Source organism: Ruditapes philippinarum, unplaced genomic scaffold (assembly GCF_026571515.1).
Source record: "Ruditapes philippinarum isolate M1 unplaced genomic scaffold, ASM2657151v2 ctg13387_1_1_1_1, whole genome shotgun sequence".
Lineage (NCBI taxonomy): Eukaryota > Metazoa > Mollusca > Bivalvia > Venerida > Veneridae > Ruditapes > Ruditapes philippinarum.
In genome coordinates this window covers 25,746-46,853 of record NW_026852160.1, presented here as the reverse complement: position 1 = coordinate 46,853, position 21,108 = coordinate 25,746, and the positions used below count along the sequence as shown (strand labels likewise).

The 21,108-nt window shown below is 32.7% G+C and overlaps 1 protein-coding gene across 1 annotated transcript; it reads right to left on the bottom strand.

Moving 5' to 3' along the window:
- Positions 1–226: 226 nt before the first annotated feature.
- On the bottom strand, positions 227–10,754 carry LOC132750909 (uncharacterized). Its single transcript, XM_060740983.1, has 2 exons — positions 10,398–10,754; positions 227–3,067 (listed from the first exon to the last, which is right to left on the bottom strand). Exons 1-2 carry the CDS (start codon positions 10,735–10,737, stop codon positions 2,736–2,738), a joined length of 672 nt encoding a protein of 223 aa, XP_060596966.1. The 5' UTR covers positions 10,738–10,754; the 3' UTR covers positions 227–2,735.
- Positions 10,755–21,108: the final 10,354 nt, after the last annotated feature.

The following is a 21,108-nucleotide window of genomic DNA, read 5'->3' as shown; positions in this document are numbered from 1 at the left end:
AAGTATTCTTTGATATCTGATAAGAGGGAAACATTATAATTTCTGAAGAAATTTAACATAAAATTCTCTTTGGTCAGATTTCAATATCAATTATAATATGATGTACATAATAAATAAATAATAAAATGTAATTCTGATTAGAATGGCCGTACAGAGATAACTTTTATTTTTTTTTAAATTATGTAATTGAATTGTTTTATGTTGTTATGTATGGATGAGACTCAAATAAAAAATATAATATATAAATCACCTACCAATAAAAATTAATTCTTCACAAAATAAAATTGCTTTAAGCAACATTAAACCACTCTTTAATTTATCTTCTCACCTTATTAAATACAATGATCCAGTAATAACAGTGTTTCACATCTTGTGAAATTAAGAATCATCAGATCACAACAACAAATTTAAGATGTAGATAAGTGTTGCCTTTAATATAAGTGATCTCAATAGTTGGGTCAAATTAAGAATAAAGCAAAGAATTTGAACTGAATCAGGTGGTCTTTAAAGTGGAAAAGCGGTTCTTCTTTATTCTGGATCATGTAACCATTGACATAAAGAACCTTGTAAAAAATAGTCTTAATAATGGGGTGGTCTTAATTCAGGGGTGGTCAAAAGTAGGGATTCTACTTAACATTGAATGTAATCAATTATTAATCAATTACTCTATTCATAGTCAAAGTCTTAAAGTAATTGTAATTTAATTGATTACAAAGGCAAGTCTGAGTAATCAATAATAATCAATCACAATAAAATGTGAAAGTCATTGTAATTAAATCAATTACTGATCAATGTAATCATCCCCAGGTCTGGATAATAGTTTTTTATCAGGGCACATTATTTAAAAAAAAATCTCAAAAGGTATAGGAAATAAGTGAAGTGGTACAAAAAATTATGTTTCAAAAACAGGGCATAATTCTGTCAATATCCACAGGGTGATAATGATTTGAAAAACTTAACCGAAAGTGTTGGACAGATGTCAAAATCCAAGTGAGTTGGATATTAATATAATAAACAAGCTGAAAAAGTGAATAAATAATATACATGTTGTATGCGATTAATGATGAATTTTGCAGCATTTATCACCATAATATTTCTACTGTGTTAATAATGACAAGAGGGCCATGATGGCCCTGAAGTCGCTCACATGTATATAGGCCCCCGGAGCAAGGCAAGTTTAAACCCCAGGGCTTTTATTTGAACAATCTTTGTAGACACTTAAGTCTTACTAGAAAATGTTTCATGCTTAATATCTAAACTCTAGCTATTCGGGTTTTTTCAAAGAAGATTTTTAAGTTTTTGCTATACACATATAAGGAAAATCAATGTCCCCCGGGGGGGGGGGGGGCAATTTTGACCCCAGGGCTTTTATTTGAACAAACTTGGTAGACACTCACAAGAAGATGTTCATGCCAAATATCTAAGCTCTAGCTCTTTGGATTTTTTAGAAGAAGATATTATAAATTAAAGTGTTTTCTTTTGGTTGCCATGGGAACCAGAGTTCTGCATGGAATTAAATTCTTTGAACAATTTTCAAAGGTGACCATCAAAGGAACATTCCTGTGAAGTTTGGATGAAATTGGCTAAGTGGTTTATGAGGAGATGTCATTTAAAGTTAAAGTTTATTGACGAAGGACGGACGCCGGACGAAAAGCGATCACAATTGCTCATCCTGTCACTTTGTGACAGGTGAGGTAAAAAGAGCATCATGAAATTACAAAGCTTGCTAACCAAATTGTGTGCCTTAACAAGTTAATAATACTGGTATACCATTCAAACATTAGTTATTTTTAAACCATGGTTGTTTGTTATAATTATATATACCGGTATATCAACCAGAAACAAACAGTTATACATGTACCAGTATATTAACCAGAAACAAGCAAATTCGTTGAATTTATATCCCCGCCGAGTACTGGTTATTATTAACACATCAACTGAAGACATAAGGCTTTATTTATATATTATTCATGGCATAAACAGTAATATTCTTTGAACTTGATAAATATTCAGGGCAATAACAGAGCCATAACTTTGTGTTAAATAGTAAAGTCTGGAAATGCCAATGAGATGTATGCATACTACATAACTAATCAAGGGCCATAAATCTGAGTTATAAGTATCTGACTGGAACAGGCGACTATATGCACATCTCCTCTTAGTATCCCATAAAGTTTCATTGAATTCCAGCCAGTAGTAGCAAAGAAGTAGCGAGGAAACAAATATTTTTCTATATGGATACTGCATAACTAATCAAGGGCCATAACTCTGAGTTAAAGTGTCTGACCAGAACAAGCCGACAATATGCGCATTTTCTTCTTCGTATTGAAGGTTCCCATAAAGTTTCGTTGAATTCCAGCCAGTAGTTGCAGAGAAGAAGTGCGGGAACAATTTTTACACTATATGCATACTACATAACTAATCAAGGTCCATAACTCTGAGTTAAAGGGTCTGACCAGAACAAGCCGACGATATGCACATCTCCTCTTGATATTGATGATTCCCATAAAGTTTCCTTGAATTCCAGCCAGTAGTTGCAGAGAAGTAGTGCGGAAACAATTTTTACTCCATATTCATATTGCATAACTAATGAAGGGCCATAACTTTGAGTTAAAGTGTCTGACCGGAACAAGCCAACGATATGCACATCTCCTCTTGATATTGATGATTCCCATAAAGTTTCGTTGAATTCCAGCCAGTAGTTGCAGAGAACTACTCCGGAAACGATTTTTACTCTATATGCATACTACATAACTAATCAAGGGCCATAACTCTGAGTTAAAGGGTCGGACCGGAACAAGCCGACGATATGCGCATCTCCTCTTGATATTGATGATTCTCATAAAGTTTCGTTGAATTCCAGCCAGTAGTTGCAGAGAACTACTCCGGAAACGAAATTCGGACGGACGGATGGACGGACGGACAACGCCAAAACTATATCCCCCTCCCGATTCTATCGGAGGGGGATAAAAAGCAAAAGAAACACATTCTACCTCTTTTTGTTCTGTCTCAAGAGCAGTAAATTTTCTTTTTGAGTCTGTATGTTTTTTCTCAGCTTCCTGTGGACCTACAAATTTCAAAACACAAATATATATTTTTTAATGAAAGGGAAAATTACATGTACTTTAATGAAAAAGGATAATTTTTAAATATAATATCAACTTATAAATAGTGTTTTTCTTGGAGAATCTCCGCAATAATACCTTTACCCTCTCTAAAACTCCGTGATTGTGGTCATGGGTGTTTCTCCGCGATTACTCTCAGAAAAACGAGGGGGGATTAAGGAGTTCGCTTAAACGTCGATTGCGGAGGAAGCACAAAAATTTGTACATTACACTCGAGCTGAACTGTAAATGACAAAAGTTATATATACAATTTTATCACATAAACCGCGGCGCAGGAGTGTAATAAAGCCATTTAATAAAAACGATATTACACTAGACGATATTACACTAGTGTAATAACACTTTGACGTCACGTCATTTGCGTTATAAACATAGCGTTAAAGCGCGCTAATGTTAGCGTTAAACACTATGGGCGCGTCAAAGAAAAATGACTCTTGATAACAGTTTACCGTTCTAATTTTATATATGTGATAAATAGAATATTATATTCGTGTAGATTCAATACTAAATTTATTGAACTCCTTGAATAAAACAATATTATGCTCGCCAGAGGCTCGCATAATATGATTTTATTCAACTCGTTCAATAAATTTAGTATTAAACCTACACTCATTCAATATCCTCTATATAATCAAAATTCAATCATTTAATGGTCAATGTCATTTAAACATCATAACATATCTTAATTAATATACAATCATGTCTGGTTGGTCACAAGTGTTGTTTATTCAGCGTGTGATTCAAATCCTAAAATTTGTTTTGTCTAAGTATGAAAATAATCCATTGATTAACAAGGGTGCCATAGTCACAAAATACGCCCGTTTACGAAAAAGCTTTAGATGGAGATGGGGGCATTATGGATAAGTGTTATCTAGCAAGCAAGTTTTTATTCTTGGCAATGTGTTGTTAAATGAACCTTAAAACAAATCAATAGGGAAGATATGCACAGAATGTGTGACCTTGACCTTGGTCGCAGGGACCTGAATTTTATGCACGGCACTCAGCCTCACAATGATGAACATTTGTGCCAAATTATATTGAAATCCCTCTATGCATGTAGAAGTTTTGCTCCAGACAAGTGTTTTTCTATGAGCTCTAACTGTGACCTTCACCTTTGACCTAGAGACTTGGTTTATGTGCAGGGCACTACGTCTCATGGTGGTGAACAATTCTATAAAAGTAACATTAAAATTCCTCCATGCATGTAGAAAATATGCTCCGGACAACATCTGGATATTTAATCATCTCCAGTGACCTTGACCTTGCAAATATTAACCTAAATTAAATGTGTAACACCTGTAGTCATGATAGTTACCATTTGTGCTACAATCCATCAATAAATGATGACTAAATGGTCCCTATTTATATAACCATCTTCAAATTTTTATCTGAACTTTGACCTCTATGTGTAACCTTGACTTTGGTCGCAGGGATCTGAATTTTGCATGCGACACTCAGCCTCACAATGGTGAACATTTGTGCCAAGTTATATTGAAAACCCCCTATGAATGTAGAAGTTTTGCTCCGGACAAGCGTTTTTCAATGAGCTCTAAGTGTGACCTTGACCTTTGACCTGGAGGCCTGGATCATGCATGGAGCAATACATATCATGGTGGTGAGCATTTCCATAAAGTATTATAACAAGAGCTGTCCGTAAGACAGCGCGCTCGACTTTTTTATTGCTTGCCAATAAAAAAAGTTTTTGCAGTAAAAGGCAATACAAGAATCTCTGTATTTTTAAAGTGAACAATGGCCATGAGCATTAAGATATTTAGTGAAGAATTATTTTACTGAATTGTGTGATACCCTTGAACACTGCAGCAAAGTTTGAAATGTTTAAGTCAAAAGAGGGCTGGTAAGAAAGAAAAAAAAACTGAGTTGAGCCTTAAATAAATTTAATAGTATTAAACCCACTTTGAGAGAATAAGGTATTTTTACGTCACTCAGAACACCTTGGTAAATGACATAATAACATAATTTTTCAAGAAATCTATGCCAAGGAAGCAGTATATTTTTGTACAATCAGCATAATAGGGCCATAATTCAAATAAAATCTTTGACAGAATTACCTTCTCCTGGACATGTTTGGGAATCATGATTGTAAACAAGTATTCCAACTTTCAAATTAATATCTCAAACAGTTCAGTCAAAAAGTGGACTGGTACTAAAAACTTAACCAAGATTCTAAGTCGATAAAAGGCCTTAATTTTTAAAACAAATCCTTGACAGAGTTACCTTCTCTTGCGTACAGATGGGGGTAATGATGTGAAATAGCATTAAAAGTTTCAAAGCAATATCTCAAAGGGTTAAGGCAATAAGTGGATTTTACCCATATTCAATGTATTTTGTAAGTCAAAAAGGGGCATAATTCTGTCAAAAACCTTGACAGAGTTATGTCCTCTTGTCTGTTGATGAAGGTCGTGATGGTAAACAAGTATGGTCAGTTTCAAAGCAATATCTCAAAGGGTTAAGGCAATAAGTGGATTTTACCCATATTCAATGTATTTTCTAAGTCAAAAAGGGGCATAATTCTGTCAAAAACCTTGACAGAGTTATGTCCTCTTGTCTGTTGATGAAGGTCGTGATGGTAAACAAGTATGGTCAGTTTCAAAGCAATATCTCAAAGGGTTAAGGCAATAAGTGGATTTTACCCATATTCAATGTATTTTCAAAGTCAAAAAGGGGCATAATTCTGTCAAAAACCTTGACAGAGTTATGTCCTCTTGTCTGTTGATGAAGGTCGTGATGGTAAACAAGTATGGTCAGTTTCAAAGCAATACCTCCAATGGTTTTGAAATAAAGTGAGGTGGTACAAAAAACTTAACCAAGCTCAATACACTTTCTAAGTCAAAAAAGGGCCATAATTCTGTCAAAAACCTTGACAGAGTTATGTACTCTTGTCTGTAGATGGAGGTTATGATGGTGAACAAGTATGGTAAGTTTCAAAGCCATACTTGTAATACTTCTGAAATAAAGTGGGGTGGTACGAAAAACTTAACCAAGGTGTGACGCCAACGCTAACGCTAACGCTAACGCCGACGCCGGGGCGAGTAGGATAGCTCCCCTTTTCATAGAAAAGTCGAGCTAAAAATTCTTCCATACATGTAGGAGATATGCTCCAGACAAAATCTGGATATTTCACCATCTTTAGTGACCTTGACCTTGCATATATTGACCTAAAGTACATGTGTCACAGCCGTAGTCATTATAATGACCATTTGTGTTACAATCCCTCAATAAATGATGATTAAATCGTCCCTATACACATCTTCATATTTTTATCTTTTTTTAAACGGGCGTATAAAAAGTACATGTAATTTAATAACTAAAAAATTCTGATTTAAGATTTTATTCTAGGGAAATACATTTCATTACAATTCTTAATCTTTGAATGAGCTGAACTGATATTTACTTGAAAATTAAAATATAATTAAATTTCTATGAGAAAGTATTTACATTTGATAAGGTAATTACTGTATGATCGTTATGAACAAATACCAAGTCTACAGAACACCATAGTTATCACAGTTAAGTATCTTGACCAATGAATGAAACATGTGTAAATAAATATTACATTCCTTACAACATACTCAAGTCCAAGAAAGAGGATTATTTCATGCCCTTTGATTAAAATTCTATTTTTAGAAAATAGATCAAGGGAGTAATTGTGTAAGTCATTTATGAACAAAGTAATAACTTTGTTGTCTCCCTTTGATTAAATTCTATTTACAAAATCTGGATATTTCATCATCTTTAGTGACCTTGACCTTGTATATATTGACCTAAATTATATGTATCACAGCCATAGTCTTGATAATGACCATTTGTGTTACAATCCCTCAATAAATGATGACTAAATGGTCCATATACACATCTTTCATATTTTTATCTGAACTTTGACCTCTATGTGTGACCTTGACCTTGGCCGCAAGGACCTGAATCTTGCACGCGACACTCCGCCTCACAATGGTGAACATTTGTGCCAAGTAATATTGAAATCCCTCTATACATGTGGAAGTTTTGCTCCGGACAAGCATTTTTCAATGAGCTCTAAGTGTGACCTTGACCTTTGACCTAGAGACCTGGTTCATGTGCGCGACACTGCTCCTCATAGTGGTGAACATTTATATATGAAGTTTCATTAAAATCCCTCCATACATGTAGGAGATATGCTCCGGACAAATTGGACGCCGCCCGCCCGCCCGCCCGCCCACCCGACCGCCCGCCAGGGGCGTTCCCATAATACGTCCCGTTTTTCAAACGGGCGTATAAAAACCATTGGTTACAAGTACAACGAATTATACAAATCATCAGTAAAGATTAAATACTTTGATCATCAAGGTCAGGGTCATACATGCGTCAAGGTCAATTTGAGTTTGATATACATTCAGGTCCTGGCTTTTTTGATATTGTGACCTAATATGATGTTCATTTATCAATAACGGAATCACAAGATTAAAGATCAAGGTCACATCTAAATCATTCCTTACGTTTAATTGGTAGCAAGTCTTGTTTTGTCCAAGTTTGAATCAAACCCTAAATAACTCAAATAACAAAATTATGATAATTAAAACCAAAATTCAATAATTTGACTTGGACGGTCAAGGTCATTTAAAGCTCAAGATCTTGATCAGTTTAATCCTTTAGAAGGTCCTGTTTATTTTTTTTTTTTAAATTTGCAGATGATCCTTTAATTAATTGACCATCAAGGTCATTAAAGAGCCAAGGTAAGTTTTAGTTAAATTTTTATAAATGTCTTATCTTAAAGAATGTTCTGTTATAATATGATGTCGATCGAGTCATTTATAACAAATTAAAAGCCAACTACAGAAAAAAAAATATTATTCTAACACGCTTCGTACTATTTTACTTTCAAACAGATAGGACAATCAAGTATATTATTTAAAGGTTAACACTTGGTTGCTGCTCGCCATTATGCGATAATGGCCCGAAGATGTGCAAAATGGCCTGAGGGCCGCAGGTCCGAAGGACATTATGTACTCGAGGGCCATTATCGCATAATGGCGAGCAGCAACCAAGTATTAACGTCTTTAATACCTATATCCGAAATACAACGTTTAGACATTGCCGCTAATCTTGATTGTCACCTTTTCTATGTCAATGTGAACAAATGTCTATCATACTGTACAGTTTGACACTCCGATTAACTTAGAAAACAAGACAACACAAAATAAATATAAGAAAATGTTGTTATATATTGTTATTTCTATCAATAATACAGAACCCTACTCTTCACATTTTTTTGTGAGAATCACATTTAGATCTAGTGCTAGTTTTTTTATGAAGTTTTGTGCCATCAAAAATGGTTTCTGAGACTGTCTAGGCTCCGACCTTTTCGTACAGTCAATCTTAAATCATATTTGGAATTTCTGAGGTCTATTTTCTTGAGTTTATAAATCTTCAATGATAAGCTTGCTGATTGTGATAAATTATGTCATTTAAACTTTAAAAAAAAATGTGTACAAGTGACTACAGTTCATTCAACGTCAGCAGTCATCTTGAAAGTTGATGACGTCATTCTGCATGTGCGCTCATTCACTCGCCCATTATGGAAAAATAATGCCGAGTAGCAAGGCGGCAAAATTGCATAATGACCTAGATCTTGCCATAATGGCCCTGAAATACCCTAGATTTTGTTACTAAATATGGTAACATAGGTATGAAAACGCAATACATATACAAACAAGCAATTATCATAGTATTGCAAGCAATCCATAAGTCCCCTACCGGTAAGAGCCCAAGCAACATTCTGAAGGGCCATTGGCCATTCACTTAGGTTCCTATTTTAAGTAAATTTGATGAAAAAGTTCTTTAAAAGTGATCACAGGAAACAGTTTTTATGTACAGACAGACGGACTGAAGGACACTCTAAAGTTATTTTTTTAAACATCCCTGTTATCAAAATATAACATTTTTAAAATCCTATCATGATTGAAGAAGTTGGAGTAAAAATTACCAATTTCTCAAAAAAAGTCTAAGTTCAAAAGGGGCATAATTCTGGAAATAGTTTTGCTAGAGTATTGAACACTCACAAATGTTGAGTGACAATAAGAAACATTTATATGAAGTTTGAAGTAGATACATTCAGAAAAAGAAGTTATTAAAAAAAAACAATGTTTTTTTCATGAAATTTTAAGTTCAAGGGAGGTAATTCTGATAAATTTTGTGCTAGAGTTGTAAACCTTGTCACATATGATGTGGTTGATGACAAGCAACTTATATTTAAAGTTTGAAGAAAATACCTTAAGAAATAAAGAATTTATAGTGAAAAAACTTAAAAACTAGAATCAGAAATCTTGAAATTCAGTCTATTTGTTGCCATAGCAACCAGAATTTTCAACATAGGAAGATAAAAAAGGATGTGCATAATTTCCATACTGCCATCTACCCATATGTCAAGTTTCATAAACATATTTTCAGTACTTTTTGTGTTATCACTGCATCCAGGTTATGTGTAAAATTTGCCATATTTTCAGTCTATTTGTTGCCATAGCAACCAGAATTTTCAACATAGGAAGAAAAGAAAAAGACGTGCATAATCTCCATACTGCCATCTATCCATATATCAAGTTTCATAAAAATATTTTCAGTACTTTTTGCGTTATCGCGGGATCCAGGTTATGTGTAAAATTTGCCATATTTTCAGTCTATTTGTTGCCATAGCAACCAGAATTTTCAACATAGGAAGAAAAGAAAAAGACGTGCATAATCTCCATACTGCCATCTATCCATATATCAAGTTTCATTAAAATATTTTCAGTACTTTTTGCGTTATCGCGGGATCCAGTTTTGTGGACGGACGGACTGACGGACGGACAGACGGACAGACAGACAGACAGACGGACAGACGGACGGAGGGTAAACCTAAAGTCCCCTCCGGTAAACCGGTAGGGGACTAAAAATAGGTTATGTGATGTCATATATGACGTCAATGAACTAAATGACGTCAGTGACAATATCATTACCCTCAATATAATTTTTGCATATTCTTATAAATTCCTTTAATGTATTAGAGGAAATATATGTTATTTGTTCTATATTATAATATCATAATGCATGGATTATTGTTCAAATGCTTTGTAATAAATCACTCCGGAGTATCGGTCTTTGTGATTATGCTCCCTGCGCATTTGAATGCTAACCATGCATAATTCTTTAAAAATGCACTCAAAATTGATATCTCCATGTATTAAATTCCAAACTGAATAAAAACATTCTTTCAGATAAACTTGAATTTCTATTTGTACATACCTGTATTTCTATGTCGAGTTCGAACTTTTTCCATTTCCTTTTCATATTTTTCTATTGTATTTACATGAGTATCATTTCCACTGTCTCGACATATCTGTTTCAATTTTTCATAATTTTCTCCTGGTGTAATGATGTTTCTGGTGCATAAAGTTTTAAGTTTATCTAGACTTGATTTATTGGCAATTAATCCTGAAGGCACATATGTTCCGAAATGAAAAAATAATTTTTCATACTCTATGCTATTTTGATCTAAATCATCGTTAATTTCAGAGATAAGTTTAATGTGAAGTCTGCGTAGTTCTGTTTGTTCCTCAGAGGAATTGTTGTAGGAAGATGCCATGATATCACTGTTTAAGAATTACCTGAGGACAAAGGTTGATATGTTAATATATAAAAATAAAATACATGTATGAAATAATTTCCAGATGAAAAAATGCATATAGAATTTGTGTAACTTGTAACATATTTTTTATGTAATATTTTTTATGTAACGTAATTGATCACATATACATGTAATTTCATTTATAATCTCAATTCAATTTATGGGGCTCGAAACCTGGAAAAGATACAATGCTTTAAACTTAATTTATTTTATTTTTTAATTGCACAAACATAAAAAGTAATAATGATTATATGGTCAGCATTAAATTTTAAGTCATTTGTTAGTGTGTTTTTCAAAAGTAACAAAAACATAAACACATTTGGACACGGTAGCAAATTTTAAGAAACTACCTCTTCATGTCCCTGCGATTTCATCCAAATATATCACCTACAGTGCGGGTGATATTACTATGTATATGCCAATTTGTGTATTGTGTCTTACAAAATCACGGGGCCCTTTATTTTTATGGAATTGTTTGCCTTCTCGTCAAGCGCCTCGTGATCCAGATCTACATCTAGTCGAAGCTTTATTGCAAAAAACTTTAAAAATCACAGGACATTCGGCCCAGTAAAATTTTTAATCTTACAAGACCTGGTCATCTTTAGCTGGACCAAATACGTAGAGAAGTAATAAATTGATGGGTAAAGGAAACCACTTAATCATGCTTCCCTTGATAATTTTGAAAGAAGCATATTACTTCTTGTATTCTGGGCCATATATTGACAGCTTTGAAAATTCTTTAAAGACCTTATGTTTAGGCAGACGTGTCTTAGTTTACTATTTATAGATCAACAATGAATGTGGAAACGAATATGAACTTACTCATTTTTGATGTAAAGCTTCATGAGTTCTTCCTCTCTACATTTTGAAGACAAATTTGTATTGTAAGCAAAAGAAAAAAAATCAAAGCTTTAAGACATTATTTTGATTCTATAAAAGATATTTAGAATGATGAAAATGCATGATTATTATATTTAATAAAACATTACATGTTTTATTAAAAGAAGTTAATACATAATTTTGTAAGCATACTAGGTCATATATATGTTTTTGTCTTTTAAATTTACTACAGTCGACTCCGGTCGACTCCGGTCGACTCCGACATTGAAATATCGTTCGTTATATCCGAAGTTCGCTAAAAGCGAAGTAACAACAACTTGCTGACTTGTTTGTATGGAAAAATTTGCCTTGAAAAAGCCATATTCTTCACATGGTACATACATTTATTCATGTATTGATTGTCTATGAAGTTCTTACCATTTGTTTTCTTTTGCTATTTGTTTATTATCTTTTGGTTAATATTGCAAACACAAAAAATTACTTGGCTTGTTTGTTTGTTTGTTTAATTTTACGCCTTTTTCCAACAGTATTTCAGTCATATAGGCGGGTAGTTTCCTAACCATCCTTCCTAGAGAGTTACACCAGTACTAGACTACCTTCCTCCGCGCTAAACTACCAAAGCATCTCCCGGGGATCGAACCCACGCCAGAGAGGTACCTGAATTAGAAGTCATCGACTCTAACCCATCGACCACGGAGGCGGTACTTATCGGGTATTTACATCAATCAACTAAGGGTGTGAAATACAAATTTTCCGTAACAAGTAGGAAATTATGTTGTGAGAACATTTTTCAAAATCTTTATTCCCTGAAGCCATAACTAACCTGTGCAATCATTCGATTGTTTAATCAGGCCAATTTTTTTTTATATTTTGGTTTACTGATTTTTTCCAAAAAAAGGTAGGGTCGGCGGCGGGAAAAAAAAAAAAAGTTTTCATAACTATAAATGTGGTGCATACATATACATAGTACTAACTAGAGCAATGAAATTAAATACATCGCTAATTGTCTATTCCAAAGATTGTTTAAATACACACAAAAAACTTTTGCTCATTTTGTCATTGTTTAAAAACACACATGAAATCTACACACAACGACTTATGACAAGTGGCAAGCGAGCTCTTCAAAAGAATCTGTCATTCTTTGATGTTTACACACTGCTGTGTAATCTGAATCATCAAAGGTGCCGAAAATCAGCTGACTTGCACTCATTTCTTTATAGATCAGTTGTTAAAAAAAAACTGTCAAGAAAAGATTACACAAAGTCATGTTCAAGTTTGCCCATTGTGAAAATATTTTTATCGGATAATTAGCGGGTCAAGTTTTGACATAAAAATCTATTAAAAGTAAGTGCAGGCATTTTTTTTATTTTGTTTGTTTGAAACCTGTATTCAATCTGCTTTTAAAGACTAATTTTTTTTGTTAAATCTGAAAATACTGATCTTGTCAATTGCAGCAGATTTCTCTCGCTCTGTCCTTGAATGTAATTGCTTACGTAATTTGGCGTGTTTTTTTGTTTGGTTGTTTTACATTTTTACGCATTTCGACCTTCAATGCATTGATGAAATATGATCAAAGCCTAATTATAATTCTGTGAGAATGGCTTGACCCCATTTAACAGACATTCTTTCATAATACACCAATAAACACTTTGCCCAACTAGCAGACGACAGGCTATTCTCAAGTAAAGATAACAGGTTGCGTGTATAAATCGTAGGTAAAATAGTCTGGCATGTGGTAGGTTTAACAATTAATTAAAATACTTACCGCGACATTTCTTTGACAAGTCGGATTATTAGCAGCGTATTTCAAGACACCACTGAATTTTTTTGGGGCAGATTTTTTTTTTTTTCATTTTCCCAAAATACAGAGTCGGCGGGTCTGTAAACCGAAATATCAAAAAATAATGGCCTCATTTATAGTGTTATTCATGTATTGATCCTAATCGAGCGCATCCCGATATTTCAATTATAACAGTTTGTTATAACCGAGGAATTTTAAATGTTTTCCGTCATTTGGGACTTGAAAAAATGGTTCGTTATAGCCGAAAATTCACTATAAGCGAGTACGTATTAAGCGATGTGATTTCATATAAGATAAAGAAGGAACCGGCCGGGGATGTCAGATTTAGTTCGCTATTAACGATATTTCGTTATAAGCGAGTTCGTTATAAATGGAGTCGACTGTATTATAATTTATTTGTAAATAATTTATTTAACAATAGTATACAGTTATTTCATATGTGATTGGGGAACAGTCAAACTGTTGGCCCGAGGTGGAAGGGCAGTAACTGTTTTATTACCTGATCAACTACTGTTTTAACACTATTTGCAGAAGAAAAAAGGAACAACAAATTGTTTTGCACATATGTTAATAATTAAAATAAATATCTTAACTATGTCACGTCACGTCTGGTTCATGATCAAGATCAATGACGTCATAGAGGAGCACGAGAGGGAAACAGTCGAAACTATTGACCGTCAACAGTTCGAGAACGTTGACGTTTTTAGAATTTCAGAAAACAGTAAATAATAACAAATTACATTTATATAAGGTATCAGGTAATAATGCTAAATAATTTATTTAACACAAGTGCATTAGTAATACATGACACAGTTTGCTACACACAAACCATTTTCACTCAAAATATCTTACTTTTATCAATAATAACAAAATCATGATAGTTTAATAATGGTGTAATTTCCTTAAAGGGACTCCACTGAGGTTTTTTGACATGATGGGACTGGAAATAATTTTTTAAGATTATTACTCCATTTGATGTAGATCTATACTAATAACTTATGTGCAAAAACGCTTTTCAATCAAATCGGACTGAGAATAGCACAAATTTATACATGTATATGATTTTCAATGTATTTCTTCAATCTTGTATATGTCTTGACTATATTTTATTTATATTTCTGTTTTAAGTGTTCTTGTTTATCTATATGAAAAATTAAAATTAAATGTTTTTAGGCTTATAAAGCTCAGTGGAGTTCCTTTAACTGTACGGTGCGGTACGGAAAATATCCAAGAAAGAATGACGACCTCCATTACTGAATACAATTTAGCCATCTCTCTTGCATGTGTTTTGAACATTTAGGACTGAAATTGATTGGTTTTATTTGCAAAATAAGCACACAGATTTATTTTATGAGAACCAGCCCTGCCTCATTTTCTTGATGAAATTTCCTGGAGGTACCTTTTCATGGCAAAAAAAAAAACTGGTGGCCCATTGAACCACCAACCTTGCAATAATCAGCGGACTGATGCAAAATTCAGTGACCTCGGGCCTTGGACTGGCGCTTATTTTGAATACTGGAAATTTTCACGAAATTGTATTTTTGTTTTACCGTTCACCACGATATGTTTCTGGTAGCGAGTAATGTCACAAGTACTGGGTCGCACGCCCCGGTAGACAGACTTTTCACAGACGGTTCACACCAAGACGATTTACTACCAAATGACTTCAAGACGTTTCACTATTTATACCAACATTATTCGGATACTTGTGATATAGTAAAATATAACTTAAATTAAATAAAAATGAATTCAAGTACTTAAAGGGATTACATTTCAATTCATCTCAATACTCCAAGTTTATGTTTCATAATTATTTAAGTTTTTTTTATTTTACTTGATTGGATAAATCTTTGAAAATCATCTTACATAATTTATCTATATCTTATCTGATTTAATATTATTTTACCTTGGTTATATATTTAAAATTAAACTTTTGGAGAAGTTTCTGTTTCCAAAACATTTCTTATATGCGGTTGTTGTCTGAAAACAATTTCAATGGTTCAATAAACAACTGATTAGTAAACTGTTAATGCTAACAACTGCTGTTTAATAGTGATGTAAAACTGTTAGTGGATAGTCTTGGTGTTTATACAACTAATTAGGTGACAGATTGCTGTTGACACCACAATTATATAAGTTTGTTTAATGGCTATTGTTTACTGATTAAGCAACAATTTGAAAGAATGTCTAATTTCATACACGTTTTTTTGCATTTCATAGTTTAGACTTACAAAAAATAATAAATATATTTAATATATTGATATTTTTGTTACTTTAAAAATTATTATTTTAATAATAATAACTGATATCAAAATAATGACATTATTTCCATGTGACTTATATTTTATGAAAGTGCTAATGAAAATAGTATTCTTAGGGATAAGCATAGTGTCTTAAAGCAGCACGCCTCCGAATTCATGCTAATTTTCATGACAATTTTGAAAATGTGTAAAAAGTATTATTTAGTGAATTAACCAAAAGCAGCAATTTACACATTATCGATGGCAGTTACAACCTACGTAAATTACTAAAAAGCGGACACAATATGCCAAAATAGCTATTACTGCGTTAGTAACGCAGTAGAAATAAAGTGATAAATTCTGAAGAAATCAGTCATTAATCGCACACAACCTGTAAATTATTACTCAAATCTTGAATATCTTGACTTTTCCTCAAATCTTAGTACATACGTCTCAAGTTTGATGTTATTGAAATATTTTCGCTTATCTGGAGGCATGCAGCTTTAAAGTATAGTATATATTAATATTTATTTATAATAATTATGTGTTTTGTGATATATATCCAACTTTTATCATAACAAAAACAGTTGTCAATCCACCAAAAATGAAAAAGAATGTATATAAGAAAACTTGTATGCTGTGAGTGCATGAAATATTGTATAATTTAATTCAGATCTTTGCTTATTTACTACAAATAAAGATACATATGTAATATTTTCTTTTAATTTAATTATTTTTTTATATTAATTGTCTATTGAAACAGCGATCATTTACAGAAGGTTTTTGTAAATAAATATTAATAATATGAAAACATGACCTACAGTTACATTTCTTTGTCATATCAAGCTCCATGTTGTGTTTTTTGTTGTTGTTTTTTTTTTGTAACAAGTACATGCAGTACACTTCATAGTATTAAAACTTCATCATTTCTTTGTTAAATCAACTTAACAAAATTAATTGATACATTTTCTTTTCTATAAAATAATAATAACACTACTGGTAGTAATTTCAATATTCAAATTAATACTTAAAATATGTCTTTGTTGTACATGATTTTTTTTTAATTCTATATGTTATTCTATTATCTTTCTTAATTTATTATAAAAAGAATTTGCTCATGTCGATGAAAAAAAATTTTTGGAAATTTGTATTTCATTTTAACCTCTCATCATCTAACCCATAATCATAGAGTAATTTTCTAATCATTTATCATATGTCCATATTGACTCTTATATATTGACTCCTTATAGCAGGAATAATTCAAAACACTGTTTAATCAGAACAAAATTCACTTTTCTGAGCTGATACTGTACTGTAAAGGTTATATTATTTACACATTCTGTAACATTTCATAAAAATATATTTTTCTTCAAATTCATAAATACTATTTAATAATGCACTCAAATTCAGCCATATGAAACATTAAAATTAAATTTCCTCTCAATATTAAATGAAAATAAATTTGTTAACTTTCATTATAAACATTTAAAAAACGGGAGTGAAATGTCCATACAATTACAAATTGGGAGTGAAACGTTTTGAGAGTGAACCGTCTCAATAGTAAAATGTCTTGGGAGTGAGACGTCTGGCATTCGCGCGCCCTATTCTATCTACGATACTGGGTTAACCTAACATACTCAACAGGTTATAGTAAATACATCTTTTGGGTGTGAAAGGATAATTTAGATTATTGTTTAGAAGCTTTATGTTATAAGAATCTCAACTCTGATTTAAATTGCGTTAACAGATAAAAATAAGACGGGAATATTGATTCATTATCAGGAAGCAAGGATCTTTTAAGTAAAAGTAAAAATTTGATCTAAATTTTTATTTGGAAGCTAACACGTTTTAAAATCTCAATCTTGATTTAAATAAAACAACACTAAACAAGAGCCACCGCCGGGTGGGGCAACGCTAGACTTTTAACTTTTCTAAAAAAGCAAACAAAGAAACGTTTCAACAAATCTTAACGTTTCCTTTTTATAAACTTCGTCGGTGTGTCTTATCACATTAGTTTTGTCAAGGTATGAATCCTTTTTTAATATGTCCCCGAGTGTAATACAGTAAAAATAGAATATATATGTCACGAGGGTAATATACCGACATGTATTATTTATTGTTTGTATGTATGTCTTATATTTTGTGTCGTTATATATTCCCTGTACGTTTGTCATTTTGTTATATCATATATGTCCTATATATTTGTCCTATTCATCCCCCATATTTTTCTCATTTTCATTCATCCTTTTCATTCATTGCAACATGTAACACTTAATGTCATTCTATATAATGCATAACAACTAATTTCTTCTGGACGGGCCTCCTAACATTTACTCACCCGGATTGGAAGTCACGCATGCGCACATTGAATACACTTCCATTGGTTTGCGCCACGAAGTAGCTGTGTTTGCGTTTTCTTTCATCCTAAGTAAATTGTTTATTTGTTTCCGTGCCATTACAGGTAATTTTGGTTGTTATTTATTACTCGTAATGTATTCATTCAATTATTGAAATGACATGCGTGTTGCATTTTGTATTTTGCACATTGAATACACTTCCATTGGTTTGCGCCACGAAGTAGCTGTGTTTGCGTTTTCTTTCATCCTAAGTAAATTGTTTATTTGTTTCCGTGCCATTACAGGCCGAAACAGCCCCTCCTTTATTAGGAAAGAGGAACCCTACGACATTGGTGGCCAGTGTAGCTTTCCTTATTTTCACCAGAAGGGGACGTACGAGACTTTTTGGGGACGATTTTGTTGGATTGCCATGTATGACGTCACGGGCTTCCATTTTCCACCAATCAGATTGGCCATGGTATTTTTAGCCATTTCCGGAACAACAACAACCAACGTCTTCCCTCAGGAATGTTTATTGTAAACAAACATGGGAAAGGATTTGTATAGTGCACTATTTCGTCATTTATAATCATTTGAGCTCATAAACATTTTCATTACATGATCATGTCATAAATTTTCGTTTATTCAACATATTTGTCGTCAATAGAAAGGATTTAAATGTGATAACAACTGGGATTCAACCGTTCAACATTATACCGGATATATTCATCAGCTGTTCTTTGATATTGTTTACATTCTAAAGTGAAAGTGGAACTGAACTGTTTTCTTTCTTAAATTACTATTAACTTTCAGTGACATTTTTTAGTGGTAAACTTATTAAGTGTTAGGTTAATTTTGATTGTGTTGAATGTAGGTAAATATTTTATTGTGTAATGTTTTCTTAGAAATTGGAATTATGTTATTTATAATTTTTCAGGTTATTGTATGTTTGTATGGTACTTACAAGCACAGTCACAGACAGTAACAGTGGTTGGCATGGGATGCATGTAACTGCAGGCACTCTTTCAATCATCTGTCATCCATCCATTCTGATTCAACAGTCCTAACACTTTGGTATTGGTGAGGCTAATTAACAACTGTAAGTAACATAATTTTTTTCTCCCCTCCCAACTTACATACATATATATACCTTTCAGATTCCTATATCATGAATTTATTATATATATAGCCTTTGGTGTCTGTGTCTGTGAAAGCTTCCGAATAGTCATAAATAACTAGCCATGTGAACTGTATTGGCGGCATATATGTTGGTATTATTTATGTCTGTGTAGTTCCCTCTTAAAAAAAAAGCATTTAATACAAATGAAATGGTATTAAATTAAATACACCATTGCTATATCTTTATTTACATGTACTGCGGATTGCTGAAATGTTGATATTGGGCTTGGCTGCTTGTCTGTGTCTGTACACATGATTAAATCAGATGACCATAACCTGATTGCAAATTTATTTCTATAAAGAAATAATTTTGAGACTTGATACAGTGTGTGTGATCACCCTAAAATTTCCATAGTATTGATTTGTTGTGTGTTTATTTATATTTCGCGTTTATTAACTTATAGCCTTGAAGTGAGTTTCAAGTATATAAGTCGTGAAATAAATTTTTGTCAACTTGCATGCTGAAAGGTAACTATATACAAGTATTTTGAGAAGCAAACCAAGACGCGCATTTGTCAGTTTTGATGCATCATGGGTATTTAATCTATAGTAAGTATAAAGTGCAATTTGAAATGGTGATTTGAAATAAAAGTTTGAAAAGACTTTGTTTGAAGTTTGTTTGTTTATATTTTCTGTATTTCAGAAAATTAGAAAACACTGGAAATATATCACTGCAGGGTATATTGCTAATGTTTTCTTACTTGAAATTAAATGAATATTTGTTTGTACATGAGAGTGACCTTTTCATATTGTGGTTAATTATTATGAATGGTGGTTGTTATAGCCATTTGCCACTTATTGATTAGAAAATACTGGTAGGAAACCCAGTTGATGTAAAGTTAGTTGTATGTATGGTTTGCATATCAACAAAAGTTACTGAATGTTGCTGCTGAATGAAAACTATGGTCTACTAGAGGTGCCATTGACATTTAACGGAATTGTTAATAAATGGTCTTGATTGAATTACATAGTGTGCGACTTGCGTGACAAATATTGCAGTTAGTACTTGAATACAGAATACAGTACTATTTTATGTTGATGTTTGGTGGTGCATGTATGGTGTACATTTAGGCCATTACAATTTCCCTGAATATTATGTGACACAATTTTATTTTCCAACTTAATGTGTTTGAAACTTAGTCAATGGTTATAGTTGATGGTTTGTGATGTACATATGATATCATTTATGTGTTCAAAAGTATGGTGTACCAGAGGGACAATTTTATTTCCCGAATTTTATGTAACGCAATTTAATTTTTGATTTATTTGCGTTAAATACTTTGTTCCCTTTTTGCGCAAGTGAAATTACCTTTGCATTTTACACATAAAAGATTTTGGTGAAATTTCTTTTGTAAAAGGTTCTTTGGATCTAGATTTATTTATTTTTGATCCACTCCAATTGTGTTGTATTTGATTTTGGAATTTTGTTGGTTTTCCCAATATGGCAACACCAAAGGGTAGAGATGAGGATGTAACTGGTTCTCCAGATTATAGGCAAGAGGACTTAGAATATTTTGCCAGGCAATTGCGAAAATCCGGATTGTATGAAGTAACAAGTACTCCGAAATCTTATGGACCTCATAGACATAATTTTGATGGTTCTTATGTACCCTTACATGACAATACAAACGATACTTCTAAAACCGGAACAAGGCCTAAATTATTGCAACCTGGCGACACTGATCAACAGTCCAGTCATGCTAAAATACGCCAAGTACGCTTTTTGCCTACTCCTGGCCATTCTTTACTTACAAATCAAACTTTGAAAGGTAAGTTTGATTATATTCATCCACGTATTCCTGATTTACCAACATTTACTGGTGATGAGAAAGCCAAAACCAACTTATTTGAAGTTTGGAAGTATGATGTTCATTGTTTGATTGATGAACAGGTATATCCCATGCATATTATACGTGAAGCCATACGTAAATCT